Here is a 27,600-nt window from a genome sequence, read left to right as displayed (position 1 = left end):
AAATTGGTGCATTCACCTATGACATCCAGTGGAACAGCCACTTTACAATGGTGCATCTAAATCTTTTAGGGGGGGGTGAGAAGGATTACTTATCCTATCCTAGGTATTCCTTAAAGAGGTGGGGTTTCAGGTGTCTCCGGAAGGTGGTGATTGACTCCGCTGTCCTGGCGTCGTGAGGGAGTTTGTTTCACCATTGGGGGGCCAGAGCAGCGAACAGTTTTGACTGGGCTGAGCGGGAACTGTACTTCCTCAGTGGTAGGGAGGCGAGCAGGCCAGAGGTGGATGAACGCAGCGCCCTTGTTTGGGTGTAGGGCCTGATCAGAGCCTGGAGGTACTGAGGTGCCGTTCCCCTCACAGCTCCGTAGGCAAGCACCATGGTCTTGTAGCGGATGCGAGCTTCAACTGGAAGCCAGTGGAGAGAGCGGAGGAGCGGGGTGACGTGAGAGAACTTGGGAAGGTTGAACACCAGACGGGCTGCGGCGTTCTGGATGAGTTGTAGGGGTTTAATGGCACAGGCAGGGAGCCCAGCCAACAGCGAGTTGCAGTAATCCAGACGGGAGATGACAAGTGCCTGGATTAGGACCTGCGCCGCTTCCTGTGTGAGGCAGGGTCGTACTCTGCGGATGTTGTAGAGCATGAACCTACAGGAACGGGCCACCGCCTTGATGTTAGTTGAGAACGACAGGGTGTTGTCCAGGATCACGCCAAGGTTCTTAGCGCTCTGGGAGGAGGACACAATGGAGTTGTCAACTGTGATGGCGAGATCATGGAACGGGCAGTCCTTCCCGGGAGGAAGAGCAGCTCCGTCTTGCCGAGGTTCAGCTTGAGGTGGTGATCCGTCATCCACACTGATATGTCTGCCAGACATGCAGAGATGCGATTCGCCACCTGGTCATCAGAAGGGGGAAAGGAGAAGATTAATTGTGTGTCGTCTGCATAGCAATGATAGGAGAGACCATGTGAGGTTATGACAGAGCCAAGTGACTTGGTGTATAGCGAGAATAGGAGAGGGCCTAGAACAGAGCCCTGGGGGACACCAGTGGTGAGAGCGCGTGGTGAGGAGACAGATTCTCGCCACGCCACCTGGTAGGAGCGACCTGTCAGGTAGGACGCAATCCAAGCGTGGGCCGCGTCGGAGATGCCCAACTCGGAGAGGGTGGAGAGGAGGATCTGATGGTTCACAGTATCGAAGGCAGCCGATAGGTCTAGAAGGATGAGAGCAGAGGAGAGAGAGTTAGCTTTAGCAGTGCGGAGCGCCTCCGTGATGCAGAGAAGAGCAGTCTCAGTTGAATGACTAGTCTTGAAACCTGACTGATTTGGATCAAGGTCATTCTGAGAGAGATGGCGGTAGAGCTGGCCAAGGACGGCACGTTCAAGAGTTTTGGAGAGAAAAGAAAGAAGGGATACTGGTCTGTAGTTGTTGACATCGGAGGGATCGAGTGTAGGTTTTTTCAGAAGGGGTGCAACTCTCACTCTCTTGAGGACGGAAGGGACGTAGCCAGCGGTCAGGGATGAGTTGTTGAGCGAGGTGAGGTAAGGGAGAAGGTCTCCGGAAATGGTCTGGAGAAGAGAGGAGGGGATAGGGTCAAGCGGGCAGGTTGTTGGGCGGCCGGCCGTCACAAGACGCGAGATTTCATCTGGAGAGAGAGGGGAGAAAGAGGTCAGAGCACAGGGTAGGGCAGTGTGAGCAGAACCAGCGGTGTCGTTTGACTTAGCAAACGAGGATCGGATGTCGTCGACCTTCTTTTCAAAATGGTTGACGAAGTCATCTTCAGAGAGGGAGGGGGAGGGGGAGGAGAATTCAGGAGGGAGGAGAAGGAGGATTCAGGAGGGAGGAGAAGGTGGCAAAGAGCTTCCTAGGGTTAGAGGCAGATGCTTGGAATTTAGAGTGGTAGAAAGTGGCTTTAGCAGCAGAGACAGAGGAGGAAAATGTAGAGAGGAGGGAGTGAAAGGATGCCAGGTCCGCAGGGAGGCGAGTTTTCCTCCATTTCCGCTCGGCTGCCCGGAGCCCTGTTCTGTGAGCTCGCAATGAGTCGTCGAGCCACGGAGCGGGAGGGGAGGACCGAGCCGGCCTGGAGGATAGGGGACATAGAGAGTCAAAGGATAGCGGACCAGCCATCCACTTATGTCTGAAACACAGGCTTCTAGCGAGGGCAATTTTGGGGCTTCACCATGTTTCATTGAAATATACAGCAGTGTGTCATCCACATAGCAGTGAACATCCCCAAGAGGTAAAATATATAGTGAAAACGATAGTCGTCCTAAAACAGAACCTTGAGGAACACCGAAATTTACAGTTGATTTCTCAGAGGACAAACCATTCAGAGAGAAACTGATATCTTTCCGACAGATAAGATCTAAACCAGGCCAGGACATGTCCATTGTAGACCAAATTGGGTTTCCAATCTCTCCAAAATAATGTGGTGATCAATGGTATCAAAAGCAGCACTAAGGTCTAGGAGCATGAGGACAGATGATAGGAACGCAAGGCTTTATTGTTTTTTGCCCAGATATGTTTGGTGATTGACTAGGAATTCCTTAGCTTGACCATTCGATTGCGATCGACCGTTTGGTGACCAACGACCTAATACAATCTCTTAGCCAGATTCTTTAACTGAAAATGTGAGTCCATCTCTTTTGCAGCCCGTGACTTGAGTGTGGTCAGTTGACATATGCCTGCAGTATTTACTTGCATATCTATCTAGAAGTCATTTGGAAGAAGTGGTTGTACTACAGGGAAAGATTCCTTCAAGTTGGTGATAACATTCTGTGAGGAAGTAAACACTTGAGCCAATAAATTCAATCAGGCTCTCCTGAGTTGCACCACAGTTCAAGGCGCTGCGTCACAGTGCTTGAGGCGTTACTGCAGACCCGGGTTCGATCCCAGGCTGTGTCGCAGCTGGGAGACATTTAGTACGGCTTACTTCCAGGTTAAGCAATGGTTGTTTCGAAGGACGCATGGCTCTCGACCTTCATGCCTCCCACATCCGTACAGGAGTTGGAGCGACGGGACAAGACTGTAACTACGAAATGGATATCATGAAAAGGGGACAAAAGTTACAAATAAAACAAAAAAAAAAAAAAGATACTGAAGTTGATTAAAATGTAGTCCTATGCCTTTTTTGCTTTCTGCAGTGATTGTATGAAAAATAAACACTAAACTGAAATTATTTAGGCTACTTACTGTTAAGCCTAGACCTCGAGATCAATTCCACAGACTTGGTTTAGTTAATTCTTCAATAATTAAGCAGTTTATTCTTGTGAAGAGATTAGGGCTGTGGCAGTCACAATTTCGTCCGCCGGTGATTGTCAAGCAAATAACTGTTGGTCTCATAGTAATTGACCGTTAATTAACAAAAACATTTAGCTTCTCCTGGCTTCCACACACAGCCTACAATTTTTTTTTTTGCGTCATGTCTAAAGAAGCATGCTATGAAGAAAAGCATACTTTGAGTTGTCCTGATGTGGCTATGCCAAATGGCTGTGGGCTACACTATTTAATTTGGCTGACACGATTTGCTTAAAATTCCGTGGCTTTGTTTGATATTTTATACTATGAAGAATACAATTGAAGAAAGCTGAATAAAATAACTTTTCTCCTAACGATTTGAGGGAATGCGCACATTCCACTTGCGTGCGGTTAACAAAGATAGGTATTCCTATTTGCTTACTTTAGTTATTAATGTAACTTCAGCTCTACAAATGTTGGGCTATATGTTTAGATTTTTAATACATTGTAAGGCTGCATGATGAGACTAATGAGGTTTTGAAAAAAGTTACATGAAAGGCAATCGCTCTTTTTTTTTTTTTTTTTTTGTGCAGGCTGTACACACGCCAATAGTCTCATATTCACAATTTGACAAGCACTTGATAATGCCTTGAATTTCACGGTGGCATTCCCGTAATGCACCCTAAAAAAATCCTTGCCTTTTGCGACCCGGAGTGCTACGTTGTGCCCTTCTCCCTGAGCGTGCTGCACAATCTGAAGCGTCTCTCACTCACACGGCTCTCTGTCACATGATCAGGTCTTTATCACAGGCAACAAGTTAAGACTGACACATCGGGGACGCCACTCCGCGCGTTGTTATCCAATTCCGACAGTAAGAACTGTCCATTTTTCATCAGCCAACAAGATGAGTAGGCCTAATGAACATCAAAAGCACTAGCCAATGTCAATCTACTATCCCCCATACGACCTATTCTGTGCGAGAAATATTCCCTAACTGTCGAGCAGTTGTGGGATGCGATAGATTCCAAATGAATACAATCCATAGAATTACATTTTTTTTTTTTTACATGTGGCTGACGCAGCAGATCAGAACCTTTTGCTTAAATTGTTTATAAACTATTTGGCTATTTCACATAAGTGCACATGGTTTGCGGACGACACAACAGTGGTAGGCTTGATTACCAACAACGACACGGCAGAGGGAACACCCCCCTATCCACATCGATGCAACAGTAGTGGAGAGGGTAGTAAGTTTTAAGTTCCTCGGCGTACACATCACAGACAAACTGAATTGGTCCACCCACACAGACAGCATCGTGAAGAAGGCGCAGCAGCGCCTCTTCAACCTCAGGAGGCTGAAGAAATTCGGCTTGTCACCAAAAGCACTCACAAACTTCTACAGCTGCACAATCGAGAGCATCCTGTCGGGCTGTATCACCGCCTGGTACGGCAACTGCTCCGCCCACAACCGTAAGGCTCTCCAGAGGGTAGTGAGGTCTGCACAACGCATCACCGGGGGCAAACTACCTGCCCTCCAGGACACCTACACCACCCGATGTCACAGGAAGGCCATAAAGATCATCAAGGACAACAACCACCCGAGTCACTGCCTGTTCACCCCGCTATCATCCAGAAAGCGAGGTCAGTACAGGTGCATCAAAGCTGGGACCGAGAGGCTGAAAAACAGCTTCTATCTCAAGGCCACCAGACTGTTAAACAGCCACCACTAACATTGAGTGGCTGATGCCAACACACTGACTCAACTCCAGCCACTTTAATAATGGGAATTGATGGGAAATTCTGTAAAATATATCACTAGCTACTTTAAACAACGCTAATTGTTTAATTAATTAACCTAATATAATGTTTACATACCCTACATTATTCATCTCATATGCATACGTATATACTGTACTCTATATCATCTACTGCATATTTATGTAATACATGTATCACTAGCCACTTAACTATGCCACTTTGTTTACATACTCATCTCATATGTATACACTGTACTCAATACCATCTACTGTATCTTGCCTATGCTCTGTACCATCACTCATTCATATATCTATGTACATATTCTTTATCCCCTTACACTTGTGTCTATAAGGTAGTAGTTTTGGAATTGTTAGCTAGATTACTTGTTGGTTATTACTGCATTGTTGGAACTAGAAGCACAAGCATTTCGCTACACTCGCATTAACATCTGCTAACCATGTGTATGTGACAAATACAATTTGATTTGGTAGTAGGCTATAGTAGGCTATAAGCATGAATCTTCCATTAGCGGAAACACCATTATCAAAAGTGACTGCAAATGAAATTATGCATGCAATTCTTTTATTATTGAGTTTGGTATGCTAGTAATTACCAGCAGCAGCATCGGAGCTTGGAGAAGCCTAATTACGGTGACTAAACGGTCATGTGGAATTTGACTGCCGGCTACACGAGATTTGTATAACGCTTCCTAAATGTTTGTCATGGAAGGCACACAGAGAATTTTACGCAGGGTTGTGTCTCTTGCCAAGTTTAGTTGTTGCTCAGACAAGAATAAGCAACTGACCTCTGTGCCATGCTCGAGTGTAACCCGATGAAAGTTGTAACAGCTGTGCATGTCCTTTACAGCCCCTCCTCCCCTTCCAAGCTCACTGCAGCTACCTTGTCTATCTTGGGTGGTTCATTCCAGTTTACGTAACTATTTATAACATACAACAACACTGGTAATCAACTCCAGTTTAGGACGGGTAATCATGTCAGTTCCTTTCCTCAGAATGTCAGTCTGAATATACCTACAGCTATGGCAGGATTCCTGACTGATGTTCCTGGAGATCATAATTTTAAACTATCTGCTGACCCCAGCCAACTCGGATCCTGCTTCCCAATAATTAAATTCATCTGTCAGGTTATTACACCAGCATACTGAGATGTATTAGTTCTCCAGCTGAGTGTATTTGGTAGCACTTGTTCTCTCTCGTTGAGTTGCTATATTACTGAAGACATGGCTGTGAGTTGTAATGAGCCAAAAGGTTGATGCAGAATAACACCAGAGGAAAGTAATAGTACAACACAGACTAACAGGGAGTAATGAATGCCAGCATAAACACATCACACATTTGTCCTTTTCTTCTAATATGTTTTAAAAACAACTTTGTTTTGAATGCTCTTTTTTTCTGTCCAAATGAGCAAACTAAATAAATGTAACTAAACTGTCTCCTGTCTTGCTGCAGATATCCAGGAATTTTACGAAGTGACCTTATTGGATAATCAGAAATGTGTGGAGTCCCCGACGACGTCGGAGCCCATGCTGCCGGTCAACCTGTGGGATTTCTCTAGCCTCCAAAGCACAACGGTGACCTCAGACACTCTGCCAAGCCTTAGCGCCAGCATAGAGGTAAGAGGGGACGATTCATGGTCAGCGATGGTATATAGAGTATGTAGCATCATGGGTCACTTGGGGATAAGAAATGTGGAATTGTTTTTGTTTGTATTTTGTAAAGGGATCTCATGTCAGGGAGGTGCTTCCACATGTGAAATAGAGGAATTGCCCTTCATCTAACAGAATTACGCTTTAACTCAGATTTATTTACTTTTCACAATGGGGTATTTTAATGGAAGAGCTGTGCAGATGAAACAATTACAGTAAAGTTTTTTTTGTGACCATGTGTTCCTAAAACTCTTATATATGCTCCAGATTAAGTTTCATAATGTCTGCAGAACATGACACCTTAAGTTAGATTTTTTTTGTTTTGGTTATTGAACTACAGTTGGTGAAGTGTGTTTGCATCCGTAATTACGGTAACCAGAAGGGTCCCTAATCTGTACTACACAGAAATGCTTAATTAAGGATATCCATATCATTCTCTTTGTGGTGAAAGTCAAAGTTCCAAAAGCTGTATGAGATCATAGAAAATATTTTGCTGTGACTCTTACATGCTGACCAGACCGGACGAGCAATGCAAAATACATTTAGAAATCATGTTATTGAATTATTGCACCCACACAGCTCACGCGTACCAACGAGTGTCAGCGATGCCAAGGGCTAAAATAGAACTCCTTTCTATTTCTGATGCAGATCATGCTGAATTTTTATGATTCAGAGGTATCTAACTAATACTTCTTTAATGGAAGCTTCTCTAATGTAAAACATGTAAAGTGTGCTTTTCCGCAGGGCAGCTCTCTCGGCCCTCTACTCTGGTTTTTTATTTTTACCATTGACTTGCCACTGGCATTAAACAGCATGTGTGTCCATGTATGCTGATTCAACCATATACTAATCAGCAACCACAGATTATGAAGTCAACTGAAACCCTTAGCAATGAGTTGCAGTCTGTTTTGGAATGAATGGCCAGTAATAAACTGGTTCTGAACATCTCTAAAACCAAGAGCATTGTTTTTGGTACAAATCATTCCCTAAGTTCTAGATCTCAGCTGAATCTGGTAATGAATGGTGTGGCTGTTGAACAAGTTGAGACTAAATTACTTGGCGTTACCTTAGATTGTGAACTGTCATGGTCAACATTTAGATTCAACGGTTGTAATGGTGAGAGGTCTGTGTCTGTAATATAGAGATGCTCTTCTTTTTTGACACAGCACTCCAAAAAGCAACTCCTGCAGTCTATAGTCTTGTCTTGATTATTGTCCAGTCGTGTGGTCGAGTGCTGGAAGGAAAGACCTTGTTAAGCTGAAGCTGTCCCAGAACAGAGCGGCACACCTTGCTCTTCATTGTAATCGGAGGGCTTAATATAAATACTATGCCAGACTCTCTTGGCTTAGTTGAGGGTGGACTGACTGTTTCTTATAAAAATAAGTGATTCAATGTTATATTCCAAATCGTTTGCTTAGTCAACTTACACACAGCTTTGACACATGCTTACCCCACCAGACATGCCACCAGGGGTCTTTTCAAAATCCCCAAATACAGAAAGTGTACGGTATTGTATAGAGCATTATTGCATGAACTCCGTTCCGTCATATATTGCTCAAATGTACAGCAAACCTGGTTCCAAACCGATAAAGCAACACCTCATGGCGCAACGCCTCTCCACTAAATAGTTTGTGTGTATAGATATGTAGGCTACGTGTTCCTTTAACTTTAAAAAAATGTAAACTCAAAAGATAAAACGTCCTCTCACTGTCAACTGTGTTTATTTTCAGCAAACTTAACGTGTAAATATTTGTATGAACATAAGATTCAACAACTGAGACAAACTGAAGTTCCACAGATGTGATTAGCATGAATTGAATGTGTCCCTGAACGGGGGGAGGGGGGGGTAAAAATCAAAAGTAAATCAGTATCTGCTGTGGCCACCAGCTGCATTAAATACTGCAGTGCATCTCCTTCTCATGAACTGCACCAGATTTGCCAGTTCTTGCTGTGAGATGTTACCCCACTCTTCCACCAAGGCACCTGCAAGTTCCCAGACATTTCTGGGGGGAATGGCCCAAGCCCTCACCCTCCGATCTAACAGGTCCCAGACGTGCTCTATGGGATTGAAATCCGGGCTTTTCGCTGGCCATGGCAGAACACTGACATCCTATCTTGCAGGATATCACGCACAGAACGAGCAGTATGGTTGGTGGCATTGTCATGCTGGAGGGTCATATCAGGATGAGCCTGCAGGAAGGGTACCACATGAGGGAGGATGTCTTCCCTATAACACACAGCGTTGAGATTGCCAATGACAACAAGCTCATTCCGATGATGCTGTGACACACCACCCCCAGACCATGACGGACCATCCACCTCCAAATCGATCCTGCTCCAGAGTACAGGCCTGGCTCATTCTTTCGACAATCACCGCGAACCCGACCATCACACCAGTGAGACAAAATCGCGACTCGTCAGTGAAGAGCACTTTATTGCCAGTCCTGTGTGGTCCAGCGACTGTGGGTTTGTGCCCGTAGGTGACGTTGTTGCTGGTTATGTCTGGTGAGGACCTGCCTTACAACAGGTATACAAGCCCTCAGTCCAGCCTATTGCGGACAGTTTTAGCACTGATTGAGGGATTGTGCGTTCCTGGTGCAACTCGGTCAGTTGTTGCCATCCGGTACCTGTCCTACAGGTGTGATGTTCAGATGTACCGATCCTGTGCAGGTGTCTCCCTGTAGCGCTGTCTTAGGCATCTCACAGTACGGACATCGCAATTTATTGCCCTGGCAACATCTGCAGTCCTCATGCCTCCTTGCAACACGTTCACGCAGATGAGCAGGGACCCTGGGCATCTTTGTTTTGGTGTTTTTCAGAGTCTATAGAAAGGCCTCTTTAGTGTCTTAAGTTTTCATAAACTCTTTGCGATGAAGATAAAGTTTACATACACTTAGGTTGGAGTCATTCAAACTCGTTTCTCAACCACTCCACACATTTCTTGTTAACTTGTGGTCTAGGGGACGGTTGCGTCCACTTCGGCAAAAAACAGGGAAAATCACACATAAGATATTTAGACTAGAACATGTTAAACAAGGTTGGAATGTGAAGCATAATTCTACTATTTGTGTTCATTTGCATCACTGTCAATGACGTACTTTTATTTTGAAGGCTATCCACAAAGTCCACTATTGCGGCTAATCCTTATTGTGGCTAGCGTCACATAGATGGGTCCAACCACCACAAATAAGAACTGTCTTATAAATTAGGGTTATTTTAGATGACACCTAGCTATTAGTTAGCTAGCTAACTATAGCTACTGAAATTATTATTATGTGTTCCGGAGTTCTAAATTGAGCAGCTGCTGAAAAATGAGCTCCTGTATATATTGAGATTTAAATGTTTTTTTAGAGTGAAGTACATCGAAAAAATCAAGAGAACTGCAAGACTCAATAGAAGACAAAACAAGGAACAAACCAAAAAAGACAGGCTTTTGAAAAATTAACTATTTTTCATAAAATTGTACAGTTATCTTAGCTAGCTGAATTGCTAGCAGAATTGTTTACTTGTTGCTAAGCAGTTGCTAGGGACTCTCCTGGAAGAAGCTAGCTAGCTTACAAAGAATAACAACAAAAAATATCTAGTTAACAGTAGAAAGGAAGACAAAATAAGGACAAAAGAAGGACAGAAGAAAAGGAAAAGAAAGAGGACAACAAAGTGAAACAGTCAGCACTTCTATTGCAACTTCGTATTTCGTCGTCCTAACATAGTCTACACTGCTATCTGCCCAGCAGCTAGCCAGCTAGCAAACGTCCACCGTCTACCGAATAGCAGCACTGTAGAAACTATTACACTCAACTGAACGACTTGATTAGTGTAGTGTTAGCTAGCTACATAGTTGTCTTTGCTGTCTTCGTATCCAAGATAATTGTGTAGTTTAGAGCGTGTAGTCTTAGAGTGATTATCTTAATTTACCGAGGTTAGCTAGCCAGCTATTTGTCGTCCTTAACATAGGAGACACTGCTAGCTAGCCAACAGCTAGCCGACGTCTACTGAATAGAACTTCCGCACTCAACAACCCGGTCGCATTCCGCTTCGCTCCACAGGTAGTATCACATTTTCATTTCATTTCATTACAGCACAACGGTTTGATTTGTTTGATCGTAGCTAGCTACATAGCTAGCTACATAGCCGTCTGTGTATCAAAGATAATTGTGTAGTCTAGAGCGATTTTCTAGGTTAGCTAGCCAGCTATTGTCGTTCTTTTAACGCAACGTAACGTAATCAACACTGCTAGCTAGCCAGCTAGCCCCGAATAGCAGCACTGTAGAAACTATTACACTCAACGGAACGACTTGATTAGTGTAGTGTCAACAACGCAGCCACTGCCAGCTAGTCTACAAAGTCAACAACGCAGCCACTGCCAGCTAGCCTACTTCAGCAGTACTGTATCATTTTAATCATTTTAGTCAATAAGATTCTTGCTACGTAAGCTTAACTTTCTGAACATTCGAGACGTGTAGTCCACTTGTCATTCCAATCTCCTTGCATTAGCGTAGCCTCTTCTGTAGCCTGTCAACTATGTGTCTGTCTATCCCTGTTATCTCCTCTCTGCACAGACCATACAAACGCTCCACACCGCGTGGCCGCGGACACCCTAATCTGGTGGTCCCAGCGCGCACGACCCACGTGGAGTTCCAGGTCTCCGGTAGCCTCTGGAACTGCCGATCTGCGGCCAACAAGGCAGAGTTCATCTCAGCCTATGCCTCCCTCCAGTCCCTTGACTTCTTGGCACTGACGGAAACATGGATCACCACAGATAACACTGCTACTCCTACTGCTCTCTCTTCGTCCGCCCACGTGTTCTCGCACACCCCGAGAGCTTCTGGTCAGCGGGGTGGTGGCACCGGGATCCTCATCTCTCCCAAGTGGTCATTCTCTCTTTCTCCCTTACCCATCTGTCTATCGCCTCCTTTGAATTTGATGCTGTCACAGTTACCAGCCCTTTCAAGCTTAACATCCTTATCATTTATCGCCCTCCAGGTCCCCTCGGAGAGTTCATCAATGAGCTTGATGTCTTGATAAGCTCCTTTCCTGAGAACGGCTCACCTCTCACAGTTCTGGGCGACTTTAACCTCCCCACGTCTACCTTTGACTCATTCCTCTCTGCCTCCTTCTTTCCACTCCTCTCCTCTTTTGACCTCACCCTCTCACCTTCCCCCTACTCACAAGGCAGGCAATACGCTCGACCTCATCTTTACTAGATGCTGTTCTTCCACTAACCTCATTGCAACTCCCTCCAAGTCTCCGACCACTACCTTGTATCCTTTTCCCTCTCGCTCTCATCCAACACTTCCCACACTGCCCCTACTCGGATGGTATCGTGCCGTCCCAACCTTCACTCTCTCTCCCCCGCTACTCTCTCCTCTTCCATCCTATCATCTCTACCCTCTGCTCAAACCTGCTCCAACCTTCTCCAACCTATCTCCTGATTCTGCCTCCTCAACCCTCCTCTCCTCCCTTTCTGCATCCTTTGACTCTCTATGTCCCCTATCTTCCAGGCCGGCTCGGTCCTCCCCTCCCGCTCCGTGGCTCGACGACTCATTGCGAGCTCACAGAACAGGGCTCCGGGCAGCCGAGCGGAAATGGAGGAAAACTCGCCTCCCTGCGGACCTGGCATCCTTTCGCTCCCTCCTCTCTACATTTTCCTCCTCTGTCTCTGCTGCTAAAGCCACTTTCTACCACTCTAAATTCCAAGCATCTGCCTCTAACCCTAGGAAGCTCTTTGCCACCTTCTCCTCCCTCCTGAATCCTCCTCCCCTCCCCCTCCTCCCTCTCTGCAGATGACTTCGTCAACCATTTTGAAAAGAAGGTTGACGACATCAGATCCTCGTTTGCTAAGTCAAACGACACCGCTGGTTCTGCTCACACTGCCCTACCCGGTGCTCTGACCTCTTTCTCCCCTCTCTCTCCAGATGAAATCTCGCGTCTTGTGACGGCCGGCCGCCCAACAACCTGCCCGCTCGACCCTATCCCCTCTCTTCTCCAGACCATTTCCGGAGACCTTCTCCCTTACCTCACCTCGCTCATCAACTCATCCCTGACCGCTGGCTACGTCCCTTCCGTCTTCAAGAGAGCGAGAGTTGCACCCCTTCTGAAAAAACCTACACTCGATCCCTCCGATGTCAACAACTACAGACCAGTATCCCTTCTTTATTTTCTCTCAAAACTCTTGAACGTGCCGTCCTTGGCCAGCTCTCCCGCTATCTCTCTCAGAATGACCTTCTTGATCCAAATCAGTCAGGTTTCAAGACTAGTCATTCAACTGAGACTGCTCTTCTCTGTATCACGGAGGCGCTCCGCACCGCTAAAGCTAACTCTCTCTCCTCTGCTCTCATCCTTCTAGACCTATCGGCTGCCTTCGATACTGTGAACCATCAGATCCTCCTCTCCACCCTCTCCGAGTTGGGCATCTCCGGCGCGGCCCACGCTTGGATTGCGTCCTACCTGACAGGTCGCTCCTACCAGGTGGCGTGGCGAGAATCTGTCTCCTCACCACGCGCTCTCACCACTGGTGTCCCCCAGGGCTCTGTTCTAGGCCCTCTCCTATTCTCGCTATACACCAAGTCACTTGGCTCTGTCATAACCTCACATGGTCTCTCCTATCATTGCTATGCAGACGACACACAATTAATCTTCTCCTTTCCTCCTTCTGATGACCAGGTGGTGAATCGCATCTCTGCATGTCTGGCAGACATATCAGTGTGGATGACGGATCACCACCTCAAGCTGAACCTAGGCAAGACGGAGCTGCTCTTCCTCCCGGGGAAGGACTGCCCGTTCCATGATCTCGCCATCACGGTTGACAACTCCATTGTGTCCTCCTCCCAGAGCGCTAAGAACCTTGGCGTGATCCTGGACAACACCCTGTCGTTCTCAACTAACATCAAGGCGGTGGCCCGTTCCTGTAGGTTCATGCTCTACAACATCCGCAGAGTACGACCCTGCCTCACACAGGAAGCGGCGCAGGTCCTAATCCAGGCACTTGTCATCTCCCGTCTGGATTACTGCAACTCGCTGTTGGCTGGGCTCCCTGCCTGTGCCATTAAACCCCTACAACTCATCCAGAACGCCGCAGCCCGTCTGGTGTTCAACCTTCCCAAGTTCTCTCACGTCACCCCGCTCCTCCGCTCTCTCCACTGGCTTCCAGTTGAAGCTCGCATCCGCTACAAGACCATGGTGCTTGCCTACGGAGCTGTGAGGGGAACGGCACCTCAGTACCTCCAGGCTCTGATCAGGCCCTACACCCAAACAAGGGCACTGCGTTCATCCACCTCTGGCCTGCTCGCCTCCCTACCACTGAGGAAGTACAGTTCCCGCTCAGCCCAGTCAAAACTGTTCGCTGCTCTGGCTCCCCAATGGTGGAACACACTCCCTCACGACGCCAGGACAGCGGAGTCAATCACCACCTTCCGGAGACACCTGAAACACCACCTCTTTAAGGAATACCTAGGATAGGATAAAGTAATCCTTCTCACCCCCCCCCCTTAAAAGATTTAGATGCACTATTGTAAAGTGGCTGTTCCACTGGATGTCATAAGGTGAATGCACCAATTTGTAAGTCGCTCTGGATAAGAGCGTCTGCTAAATGACTTAAATGTAAATGTAATGAAACAGATTGTCATTTTGCTATGTTTTTGGGGAAGAACATTGTTGCATTCCATGAGCTAGCTAGCTTTTTAATTTTTTTTTTTACCAGTACTGTAGGTGAGCAAGACAACTTTACCAGCATCATAGCATGCGTATCAATGGATCGTTGTAACATATGAAATACAAGTTATAGTGTAACTGTAAAAAATGTATGAACGCATTCAATGATTGTGACGTACAGTCATATTCAGGTCCTGATTGGTCAACAAGCTTATTTGACACGTAGCTTTTTTGACATGCAAAGACCCAAACGGCATTCCATAGCAATACTGGTTGAGAATTAAATGACAGAACAATGAAACAGCACAGCAAGTTATTGATACTGGTAATAGGGACATACGCAAATGCCAACAAAATAACTGTTTGGTTAGTGTGGTGTGTGTGTAACCTTTATTTCACTAGGCAAGTCGGTTAAGAACATATTCTTATTTACAATGATGGCCTAACCCTGGCGACACTGGGCCAATTGTGTGCCGTCCTATGGGACTCCCAATCACGGTTGGATGTGATAGTCTGGATTCGAACCATGGACTAGTAACGCCTCTTGCGCTTAGATGCAGTGCCTTAGATCTCTGCGTGTGTCTATGTGTTAGCTATTTAACTGTACTAAAATGCATAAAAGGCCGCTAAAATTAATTACCGGGATGTTTTTTTTGTAAAGGTAAATATCGGATATTGGTATCGGCCAAAAATGTCAGCGACATCACTAGTTAGAATACTTTCCCTTTGCACTGTATTTGTGACCAACAGATAGATATTTATAGATCAGGGTCTAATGAATTTATTTCAATTGACTGATTTCCTTATGAACTGTAACTCAGTTAAAATCTTTTAAATTGTAGCATGTTGCCTTTTAAATTTTTGTCTCCCATCACAGCCATTAAACTCTGTTTTAAAGTCACCATTGGCCTCCAGTTAATCTCTGCGCGCTTTCCTTCCTTGCCGGCAATGGCGTTATGAAGGACGCATGTATCTTTGTATTGACTGGGTGCATTGATACACCATCAAATGTGTAATTAATAACTTCACCATGCTCAAAGGGTAATTCAATTTCTGCTTTTTTCTCACGGCTTGACATCAACCTTTTTAGTCGCTTGTCTTTTGCATAAGTAGTTCAGACTTTTTTACTTGACCGAAAGTTTACGTCACCATGGGCCAAAAAGGAACCAGTTCACAAAATAACATTCCTTATTACTGGTATTGAAAATGGAAGACTGCTTGTCTCGGATCCCATGTATTATACAGTATTGCCTGCTGTGGTGGCCTTGAGCAAGGCACTTAACCCCCTACAAAGTAAATTACTACACTGATAGACCACATGTTTTAAACAGTAGCCTGTCACCCTCAACATATTGAGAGATACTGGGTGTGTAAGCTTTTGATCCAAACCCTGCTCAAACACACCAGAGTCGGCATATCAAGTTCCTGTTGAGCAGCTGATTTTTTTTTTACAATATGGTTTGTTCAAGTACGGCTGGCGCAAAAGCCTGCACACCCAGTCACTCTCCTGGAGATCCTGGAGGATGGTTGACCACCCTGCAACATTACAATTACAACCAAATAATTGTATTTTTTATATAAGTTCTTCATTCAATGAACCAGGGATCAAATGGCTAAAGTGGGTTAGGTAGCCAACTAAGATGTTTAAAGTTAGAATATTCAGTGTTCAGGAGAGAACTCGACAGCATAGAATTTAATTGTCAATTAGGTTCTTCTAAGAATATATCTTTTTAACTTTGTCGGAAATACATGGCCGTTATTAAATAGAGGAGAATCCTAGCCAATTTTGGGCACTTGAAGACTGTTTTACAACCATACTATTAAGCATTGGTTTCATCACACGACATTAACATATGCTATGCTAATAGCTAAATAGTTAACTATGGAGAGAACCAGCGAAACTACACTGATTTTGAATTGGCTATGTAGTTGGTCTGTTCTGTATAATTATTTTACTTACTGTGCACCTCTCCTCTCTTCCCCCCTCTGGCTACAGCCCACTGTCACACCATGACTTTTCCAGGATTTTCATTGCTGTCCCAAAATTTGCTATAACTGCGCAAATAACTCACTAACTAGCAATGTATATCAACAAATGTTCACATGCAACTCGCTTTGATAAAAGAAAACACATATTGTGACTGCATGATTGAAAGACCGCTTGTGCCTTTCAATGCACTCTTACAATATTTCTACTCCAATGTGCTCTGCAGAGATTGGGAGGACAGTGCAACACATTGCATTTGGTGGACTCTGATCCAATTCAGATCGGAGTAGACTAATATGATTTTTCTTTTATTTGTCCATTCAGACAAACTTAAATCTATATTCTTGTCCGACATTCTTTTTAAACTTGCAAGCTGACGAGCGTTAATGTTGTGCCTTGCATCTACCAGTAGGTGCCCTTTGTGAGGGATTGGAAAACCTCTGGTCTTCGGTTGAATCTGTGTTCAAAAACACTGCTTGACCGTGGGACCGTACAATTATCTGTATGTGTGGGGTACAGAGATGAAGTAGTCATTCAAAGATCATGTTGAACACTATTGCACACAGGGAGTCCATGCAATTTATGTGACTATCCAGGTGTATAAAGCTCTTCGACTTACACAGACAGGCGCACAGCTGTAATAACTGCACAATTTGATTCTAACATGTATTGACTCGGGTGAGATTTCTGTCTTTAATTTACTATAAATTGGCAAATTTGAATCACTGTCATTATGGGGTTTTGTGTGTAGATGTGTGGGAAAAAAATCTAGCTTTAATGCAACAAAATTGTGGATTAAGTCGAGGGTTGTGAATACTTTCAGAAGGTACTGTAGATCCAAAAGTTAGTTGACACTGCTTTTGGACCAGATTTCCCAGCACTGATGTGTATGTTGGACAAGTGATTTTTAGTGGTGTGCAGTTTTGGGGTTTCAGAAATCTTTGTTTTGGGTTAGTGTTTAAAAAAAAAGTTTTTGCACCATCATGCTTTGCTTTGAGAAGCCTTTTTCAAATGAATTTCAACTTCATCTTTTATCTTGGTGAGTATGTCTGCAAGATACAAATTATTTATTGTGATTACAGTGAATAAGGGAAGTAAAACTTTTACCTGTGTGACCAGCTTTAGATTTACTCATCAAATCTGGACCTTTGGCACTATTTCAAATGGCCGCTTTCTCTCCCTCTCTTAGCTACACTTAATTGACAACACACATATCACAGTGTGGTGATAGCTCCTATATTTTCCCACATCTTTACCTTTGCTTTGAAGACCGCTTCTCTCTGAAGGAATTTCAGGTCTTGTTGTCGGCCTCAGATCCACGCAAGGAGCACCATGGGGGCTGCACCCTGCTTTGAAAAATGGAGGCACACTAGTCACAGAATCCTACAAACATCAAATATTTATCAGTGTGCTGCATTTCAAGGCACAGTACTTCTCTGCCAAGCTGTCTCTTCTCCCCCTGACCTGCCCTGCCCTCTTTCAGGACATACTGTGCCTTATCCACCAGGAGGTTCCTTCTGAGTGACCTCAGCTATGTCATTTATCACAAGAGTTTTAGTCTGAAACATTGTGTAATATACACCAATGATGTTTTGACAGCTGCTCTCTGACGTATGCACCTCATGGTCCACCATACATGAAGATATTGGGAGAGAGAGCTCTGCATTTCTAATAGGTAACTCGGTGTTCCTCTCCGGCTGCTGCTCGTTCACTCCTGAACTGCTTTTAGCGGGATGGGCACGGTTACTCGAATGTCCAGATATCCAAACGGATGTTAGTATTCAAACACTTATGAAGGTGTTAATTATTTTTTTGTTCGGATTTCAACAATGGAGAAAACTTTAAAAAAAGATCAGTCAGTTACATTGTTAAACAGCACACCATGACATTTGAAATGCTTAATCTAATAATAAAACAAACTTTAGAATGTAATGTATATGTATGGTGCATTGAGCTACTGCTGCTTCAGGCATCCTGCTGCTTTGCCAGTCCATTGCACACTGTGGACACACATTAGTGATTGTTTAATTTTCTCTCATGAGTTGGGTTTTTACATGAAAAGGCATTTCACTATCATAGCACATTTAGCCCTCTGGTCAGCCCTGACAACTGAATGCTTTTCCCCACTTCAAATGGTCAAATAATACCGGAATAGCACCCTGAAAACGGTGCACTGTCTACCGTTATGGCATTTTGCGTCATTGATTGGTCAGTAGAGTAGAGCAAATATATTATTGCAGAGGCACAAATCTGATTTGATCACCTGCCTGACAGACTGGTTTCTGAGTTTAAAAAAAGCTGTTCCTTTCTCATCTTGTCTGTGTGGCATGTTAGGTAATATTCATCTTCACATTATTTTCTCCTGAGAATAATCTACAAATGGATTGAACCTGACAGATCTTTCTCTGTACTGTGTACTGGTACCCCCTGTATATCGCCTCTGTTGTTATTTTACTGCTGCTGTAACATCTCTGGGATATGTGGGACGCTAGCGTACCACCTGGCCAAAAGCCAGGGAAAATGCAGAGCGCCAAATTCAAATAAATTACTATAAAAATCTAACTTTCATTAAATCACACATGCAAGATAGCAAATTAAAGCTACACTTTAAGCCAACATGTCTGATTTCAAAAAGGCTTTTCGGCAAAAGCAAACAATGCTATTATCTGAGAATAGCACCTCCGTAAACAAAGAGAAACCATATTTCAACCCTGCAGGCGTGACAAAACGCAGAAATAAAATATAAATCATGCCTTACCTTTGACGAGCTTCTTTTGTTGGCACTCCAATATGTCCCATAAACATCACAAATGGTCCTTTATGTTAGATTAATTCCATCTATATATATATATATATATATATATATATATCCCAAATAATACATGTCAATTTATTTGGTGCGTTTGATCCAGAAAAACACTGGTTCCAACTTGCACAATGTGACCAGAAAATATCTTAAGTTACCTGTTAACTTTGCCAAAACATTTCAAACTACTTTTGTAATACAACTTTAGGTATTTTTTACGTAAATAATCGATAAAATTGAAGACGGGATGATCTGTGTTCAATACAGGAAGAAAACAAACTAGCATGCTTTCCGGTCATGCGCCTCTATCGAACAGTACACTTCAAGTGACCCTCGTTCTGAACAGGGCTACTTCTTCATTACACAAAGGAAAAACCTCAACCAATTTCTAAAGACTGGTGACATCCAGGAAGCGGTAGGAACTGCAAGAATGTCCCGTAGAAATCTGGATTCCCAATGAAACCCCATTGAAAAGAGTGACCTTATTGAAAAGTGATATCTGAATAGTTTGTCCTCTGGGTTTCACCTGCTAAATATGTTCCGTTATACTCGGACACGATTCAAGCAGTTATAGAAACTTCAGTGTTTTCTATCCAAATCTACTAATATGCATATCTTATCTTCTGGGGATGAGTAGAAGGCAGTTGAATTTTGGCATGCATTTGATCTGGATCTGAAAATACTGCCCCCTGTCACCAAGAAGTTAATTGTTTGCAACTTCTATTTTCTGTTTTTTACTTAATGTTTGTAACCTCACGAGACAATACAGCCACATTACCATAACGCTGTGCGAAGACCGACAACCGCCGAAACATCTATTCTATAAGAACATGAATGGGACTCTGAAGTATCCCTTCTAACCACGAAAGACTCCAGGGATGCAACGAGAAGTTCAACTGAACTTTCCAACAGAGATCACGCCGACACACTGAGCATAAATATATACACTGCTCAAAAAAAATAAAGGGAACACTTAAACAACACAATGTAACTCCAAGTCAATCACACTTCTGTGAAATGAAACTGTCCACTTAGGAAGCAACACTGATTGACAATACATTTCACATGCTGTTGTGCAAATGGAATAGACAACAGGTGTAAATTATAGGCAATTAGCAAGACACCCCCAATAAAGGAGTGGTTCTGCAGGTGGGGACCACAGACCACTTCTCAGTTCCTATGCTTCCTGGCTGATGTTTTGGTCACTTTTGAATGCTGGCGGTGCTTTCACTCTAATGGTAGCATGAGATGGCGTCTACAACCCACACAAGTGGCTCAGGTAGTGCAGCTCATCCAGGATGGGACATCAATGCGAGCTGTGGCAAGAAGGTTTGCTGTGTCTGTCGGCGTAGTGTGCAGAGCATGGAGGCGCTACCAGGAGACAGGCCAGTACATCAGGCGACGTGGAGGAGGCCGTAGGAGGGCAACATCCTCCAGCATGACCGGTTTGTCAGTCATGGTGTGGGGTGGCATTTCTTTGGGGGGCCGCACAGCCCTCCATGTGCTCGCCAGAGGTAGCATGACTGCCATTAGGTACCGAGATGAGATCCTCAGACCCCTTGTGAGACCATATGCTGGTGCGGTTGGCCCTGGGTTTCTCCTAATGAAAGACAATGCTCGACCTCATGTGGCTGGAGTGTGTCAGCAGAACCTGCAAGAGGAAGGCATTGATGCTATGGACTAGCCCGCCCGTTCCCCAGACCTGAATCCAATTGAGCACATCTGGGACATCATGTCCCGCTCGATCCACCAACGCCACGTTGCACCACACTGTCCAGGAGTTGGCAGATGCTTTAGCCCAGGTCTGGGAGGAGATCCCTCAGGAGACCATCCGCCACCTCATCAGGAGCATGCCCAGGTGTTTTAGGGAGGTCATACAGGCACGTGGAGGCCACACACACTACTGCGCCTCATTTTGACTTGTTTTAAGGACATTACATCAAAGTTGGATCAGACTGTAGTGTGGTTTTCCACTTTAATTTTGAGTGTGACTCCAAATCCAGACCTCCATGGGTTGATACATTTGATTTCCATTGATCATTTTTGTGTGATTTTGTTGTCAGCACATTCAACTTTGTAAAGAAAAAAGTATTTGATAAGAATTTCATTCATTCACAGATCTAGGATGTTATTTTAGTGTTCCCTTTAATTTTTTGAGCAGTGAGTGTTCATGTGCAAAGGATTAGTATTTCTATCAATATAACTATCAACATTTGTGTTCTCGCCCTTCTTAGTCCCTTTATCTACCAAGCTGTCATATCGATTTAAGCCACTAGGGCAAATCCCCTATCATTTTCTTGTAACCATACCTACTGTTTGTTTGTTGACGCATTTCTGTGATTATTTAGTTACAATTAAGACAATTGATGTATTGATGATTCATAGTGAAGACTGGGTTCGTGATAACAATTTATGACGTTTGGAATGAGACTAATGTGAGGGAAAGAATAATTTATTAATTCGAAGACTAATTGATCAGATATTAAAATCTGAAAAGTTATATTAGGAAAATGTAGCTTTGTAATCTGAAGATTTATCTTGGTGTCCTGACATCCTAGTTAATTATGTTTACATGATTAGTTTAATCACAATAATTAATTATAGAGAATTGATTTGATAAAATAAGTCTTCACTTTAATGATGCCAAAGACATGACACCATCTTCAAAGGGGAATAACCCTAGACCAAAACGGTTACAGACCTATATCTATCCTACCCTGCCTTCGAAAGCCAAGTTAGTGGATCACCGACCATTTCGAATCCCACCGTACCTTCTCCGCGATGCAAGCTGGTTTCCGAGCTGGTCTAGGGTGCACCTCAGCCACGCTCAAGGTCCTATATAATATCATAAACGCCATCAATAAAAGACCGTACTGTGCAGTCGTCTACATCGACCTGGCCAAGGCTTTCAACTTTCAATCACTGCATTCTTATCGGCAGACTCAACAGCCTTGGTTTCTCATGACTTCTCACCTAGTTTTCCAACTAGTTCTCTGATAGAGTTCAGTGTCAAATCAGAGGGCATGCTGTCTGGACCTCCTGCAGTCTCTATGGGTCTGCCACAGGGTTAAATTCTCGGGCTGACTCTTTTCTCTGTATAAATCAATGATGTCTCTCTTGCTGCTGGTGATGCTCTGACCCACCTACACGCAAACGACACCATTCTGTATACGTCTGGCCCTTTTTTGGACACTTAACAAACCTCCAGATGAGCTTCAATGCCATACAACACTCCTTCTGTGGCTTCCAGGTGATCTTAAATGCAAGTCAAACTAAATGCATGCTCTTCAACCACTGCCCGCACCAGCATGCCCGTCTAGCATCACTACTCTGGATGGTTCGGTCTTAGAATATGTGGACAACTACAAATGCCTAGGTGTCTGGTTAGACTGTAAATTCTTCCAGACTCACATTAAGCATCTCCAATCCAAAATTAAATCTAGAATCTGCTTCCTATTTCACAACAAAGCCTCCTTCACTTACGCTGCTAAATATACCCTCGTAAAACTGACTATCCTAGACTTTGGCTATGTCATTTACAAAATAGCCTACAAAATAGCCTCTGCTCAGCAAATTGGATGGAGTCTATCACAGTGCCATCCGTTTTGTCACAAGCCCCATATACTATCCACCAATGCGACCTGTATGCTTTCGTTGGCTGGCCCTCGCTTCATATTCGTCACCATACCCAGTGGCTCCAGGTCATCTATAAGTCTTTTCTAGGTAAAGCGCCGCCTTATCTAAGCTCACTGGTCACTATAGCAACACCCACCCATTGCACGCGCTCCAGCAGAAAAACCTCACTCATCCAAAGCCAACTCCTCCTTTGGCCGCCTTTCCCTCCAGTTCTCTGCTGCCAATGACTGGAACAAATTGCAAAAATCTCTGAAGCTGGAGACTTCTATCTCCCTCACTAACTTCATGCATCAGCTGTCAGAGCAGCTTACCGATTATTGAACCAGACCCTTTACTCAGTACTTTGTTGAAGCACCTTTGGCAGCGATTACAGCATCAATTATATTTGAGTATGACACTACAAGCTTGGCACACCTGTATTTGGGGAGTTTATCCTATTCTCTGCAGATCCTCTCAAGCTCTGTTAGTTTGGATGGGGAGCGTTGCTGCACACCCATTTTCAGGTCTCTCCAGAGATTTCTCTCTAGGGTTCAAGTCCGGGCTCTGGCTGGGCCACTCAAGAAAATGTAGAGAATGTTCCCAAAGCCACTTCTTCATTGTCTTGGCAGTGTGCTTAGGTTTGTTGTCTTGTTGGAAGGTGAACCTCCGCCCCAGTCTGAGGTCCTGAACGCTCTGGAGCAGGTTTTCATCAAGGATCTCTGTACTTGAATCCATTCATCTTTGTCTCGATCCTGGCTAGCCTCCCAGTCCATGCTGCTCAAAAACATGATGGTGCCACCACCATGCTTTACCGTAGGGATGGTGCCAGGTTTCCTCCAGACATGACGCTTGGCATTCAGGCCAAAGAGTTCAATCTTGGTTTCATCAGGCCAGAGAATCTTGTTTCTCATCACCTGAGAGTCTTTAGGTGCCTTTTGGCAAACTCTAAGCGGGCTGTCATGTGCCATTTACTGAGTGGCTGCGGTCTGGCCACTCTACAATAAATGCATGATTGGATGAGTGCTGCAGAAATGGAAGGTCCTCCCATCTCCACTGAGGAACTCTAGAGCTCTGTTTGAGTGATCATTGGGTTCTTGGTCACCTCCCTGACCAAGGCCCTTCTCCCCTGATTGCTCAGTTTGAAGAGTCTTGGTAGTTCCAAACTTCTTCCATTAAAGAATGGAGACCACTGTGTTCTCGGGGACCTTCAATGCTGCAACATTTTTTGTTACCCCTCCCCAGGTCGGTGCCTCGACAATGCTGTCTCGGAGATCTACGGACAATTCCTTCGACCTCATAGCTTGGTTTTTGCTCTAACATGCACTTACAACTGTGGGAATTTATCTAGACAAATCAAATGTGTATGTGTCACATGCGCCGAATACAACTGCTATACACCAACCTTACAGTGAAATGCTTACTTACAAGCCCTTAACCAACAACGCTTTAAGAAGTTAATAAAATAAAAAACCTTTATTGGGTAGGGGGCAGTATTTTGACGTCTGGATGAAATGCGTGCCCAAAGTAAACTGCCTGTTACTCAGGCCCAGAAGCCAGCATATGCATATAATTGGTAGAATCGGATAGAAAACACTAAGGTTTCTAAAACTGTTAAAATAATGTCTGTGAGTATAGCAGAACTTATATGGCAGGTGAAACCCTGAGGACAACCCCACCCCCAAACAATCTGCCTACACCTATTTTCAATGGCTATCACTTTAATTAAAAAGGCACTTTTAAAGAATAACAGGGCATCTACTGACGGAATGAGGTCAATGTCCTTTAATTAGAAAGGCCTGTCGCTGAAGTAATTAGGGAGCGTTTGATAGTGATGAGGGGTAGTCGTTTGACTGCGAACCCATTACAGATGCAGGCAATGAGGCAGTGATCGCTGAGATCCTGGTTGAAGACAGCAGAGGTGTATTTAATTGAGTCCTGATTGGTTTGCCATGCCACAGGCTACGGTCTAAATAACATAACGAGGGCTTCCCTGATCAGTCGTCTACCTCAGATTTTTGGAAAGTATAATAGCAATGTACAACTGTAAAGTTGCAGCTCAACATTTCTGCCCAGAATTTAACTGGTGCTATTGACAAAGCTCAGTGGAAGAATGTTGTGATGGACTACTTTCTGGATGGCGGCTGACTCTCTGGGACTGAAAATGAATCAGATGATTAAGAAATCCTTGACTTGGGTAACAACATTGTCATTGAACCAGACGTTGTTTGCATAGTCGAAAAGAGAACTCAGAAAGCACTTCTGTATATAAATAAACTCACTGGATTAAATCTACAAGGAAAGGGCAAACAAGGCATCCATGACAGAGACCAACAAAGATGCGGTGATTATTGAGGTATTGAACAGTCAGTTTGAGCTGGAGTGACATGACACAACATCCCAAGAAAGCTGAGCAGACAAAACGCAAACGAGAGAGGACCTTTTACTCAAAGTAGTTCCGGTCTGCCATGAAGAATCCATCCATGTATACGGGTTAGTCTGACTTTAGCTTCATGTACAGATATTATTTGGATGATAATTTTTATAAAGTTGTTTGCATTGCTAACGTTAGCTGACTGGCTAGATAATGTTTGTTGCTTCCTGGCTGACGCCAGCTAACGTTATATATGGAATCTGATTTTGTCAGATATCCTTTCACATTACTAGTTAAACTGTACTGTTAGCTAGCTGGCTAGCGAGCCTGTTGCTTGGTAGCTTACTCCAACTAACGTTATAAATCATATCTAAGTTTGTCAAATTTGTTTGCGTTGCTAGTTAACCTACTTTTAGCTAGCTGGTTGGTTAGTTTTAACTGCAGGTTAATACTGCATGATTTCATACATGTTGGCTGGCTAGGTAAGTGTATGACAAACCGGGATTATGGTCTCCTTATATGGCTGTGAATGCGCAAGGAATGAGCCTACACTTTCTGTCGTTTCCCCAAGGTGTCTGCAGCATTGTGACGTATTTGTAGGCATATCATTGGAAGATTGACCATAAGAGACTACATTTACCAGGTGCTCTGGTTGGTGTCCTCCGTTGCAATAATTGCAATCTCCAACTGCGTGCATTTTCCCATTTGGTTCAGAGGAGAAACCAAACTGCCACGAATGACTTATCATCGAATAGATAAGTGAAAAACACCTTGAGGATTGATTCTAAACGTTTGCCATGTTTCTGTCGATATTATGGAGTTCATTTGGAAAAAAGTTTGGCGTTGTAATGACTGAATTTTCAGGTTTTTTTCTTAGCCAAACGTGATGAACAAAACGGAGCGATTTCTCCTACACAAATAATATTTTTGGAAAAACTGAACATTTGCTATCTGAGAGTCTCCTCATTGAAAACATCCGAAGTTCTTCAAAGGTAAATGATTTTATTTGAATGCTTTTCTTGTTTTTGTGAAAATGTTGCCTGCTGAATGCTAGGCTTAATGCTATGCTAACTATTAATACTCTTACACAAATGCTTGTGTAGCTATGGTTGAAAAGCATATTTTGAAAATCTGAGATGAGTGTTAACAAAAGGCTAAGCTTGTGAGCCAATATATTTCTTTCATTTCATTTGCGATTTTCATGAATAGTTAACGTTGCGTTATGGTAATGAGCTTGAGGCTATAATTACGCTCCCGGATACGGGATTGCTTGACGCAACAGGTTAATTGACTTGCCTAGTTACATTTACATTTAAGTCATTTAGCAGACGCTCTTATCCAGAGCGACTTACAAATTGGTGCATTCACCTTATGACATCCAGTGGAACAGTCACTTTACAATAGTGCATCTAAATCTTAAAAGGGGGGGGGGGGTGAGAAGGATTACTTATCCTATCCTAGGTATTCCTTAAAGAGGTGGGGTTTCAGGTGTCTCCGGAAGGTGGTGATTGACTCCGCTGTCCTGGCGTCGTGAGGGAGTGTGTTCCACCATTGGGGAGCCAGAGCAGCGAACAGTTTTGACTGGGCTGAGCGGGAACTGTACTTCCTCAGTGGTAGGGAGGCGAGCAGGCCAGAGGTGGATGAACGCAGTGCCCTTGTTTGGGTGTAGGGCCTGATCAGAGCCTGGAGGTACTGAGGTGCCGTTCCCCTCACAGCTCCGTAGGCAAGCACCATGGTCTTGTAGCGGATGCGAGCTTCAACTGGAAGCCAGTGGAGAGAGCGGAGGAGAGGGGTGACGTGAGAGAACTTGGGAAGGTTGAACACCAGACGGGCTGCGGCGTTCTGGATGAGTTGTAGGGGTTTAATGGCACAGGCAGGGAGCCCAGCCAACAGCGAGTTGCAGTAATCCAGACGGGAGATGACAAGTGCCTGGATTAGGACCTGCGCCGCTTCCTGTGTGAGGCAGGGTCGTACTCTACGGATGTTGTAGAGCATGAACCTACAGGAACGGGCCACCGCCTTGATGTTAGTTGAGAACGACAGGGTGTTGTCCAGTATCACGCCAAGGTTCTTAGCGCTCTGGGAGGAGGACACAATGGAGTTGTCAACCGTGATGGCGAGATCATGGAACGGGCAGTCCTTCCCCGGGAGGAAGAGCAGCTCCGTCTTGCCGAGGTTCAGCTTGAGGTGGTGATCCGTCATCCACACTGATGTCTGCCAGACATGCAGAGATGCGATTCGCCACCTGGTCATCAGAAGGGGGAAAGGAGAAGATTAATTGTGTGTCGTCTGCATAGCAATGATAGGAGAGACCATGTTAAAGGTTAAGTAAATAAAATACAAAAAATATAGGCCAAAGACTAGCTGAAGTGTATTTTTACCTGGAGATTTTCTTTAATGTAGGCTACTACTTCACCATTTGTTTACTACACCTTAAGCATTGTTTCAAAAATGGCCTCACATGAATAATTAAAGAGATGGGTAGGGCTAAGGCTTAAGAGGGTGTGAACAATGCTAA

The 27,600-nt window shown here is 44.3% G+C and overlaps 2 protein-coding genes across 26 annotated transcripts in view; one reads left to right on the top strand and one right to left on the bottom strand.

Moving 5' to 3' along the window:
* The window catches only part of dlg1b (discs large MAGUK scaffold protein 1b), a 234,999-nt gene that overhangs the window by 17,625 nt on the left and 189,774 nt on the right, over positions 1-27,600 (top strand). For all 25 annotated transcript variants that reach the window (XM_052477160.1, XM_052477168.1, XM_035800367.2 and 22 more), the window contains exon 3: positions 6,457-6,620. In XM_052477160.1, coding sequence (XP_052333120.1) covers positions 6,457-6,620 — 164 coding nt within the window. The remainder of the gene's footprint in view (positions 1-6,456; positions 6,621-27,600) is intronic.
* On the bottom strand, positions 65-27,600 carry LOC127911051 (uncharacterized). Its single transcript, XM_052477186.1, has 2 exons — positions 27,082-27,600; positions 65-641 (listed from the first exon to the last, which is right to left on the bottom strand). The coding sequence occupies exons 1-2, from the start codon at positions 27,333-27,335 to the stop codon at positions 188-190; spliced, it is 708 nt and encodes a 235-aa protein (XP_052333146.1). The 5' UTR covers positions 27,336-27,600; the 3' UTR covers positions 65-187.

Source organism: Oncorhynchus keta, chromosome 23 (assembly GCF_023373465.1).
Source record: "Oncorhynchus keta strain PuntledgeMale-10-30-2019 chromosome 23, Oket_V2, whole genome shotgun sequence".
NCBI classification, from domain to species: Eukaryota; Metazoa; Chordata; class Actinopteri; order Salmoniformes; family Salmonidae; genus Oncorhynchus; species Oncorhynchus keta.
The sequence above is the reverse complement of the archived record's forward strand: the minus strand, read 5'-3'. Positions and strand labels throughout refer to the sequence as shown.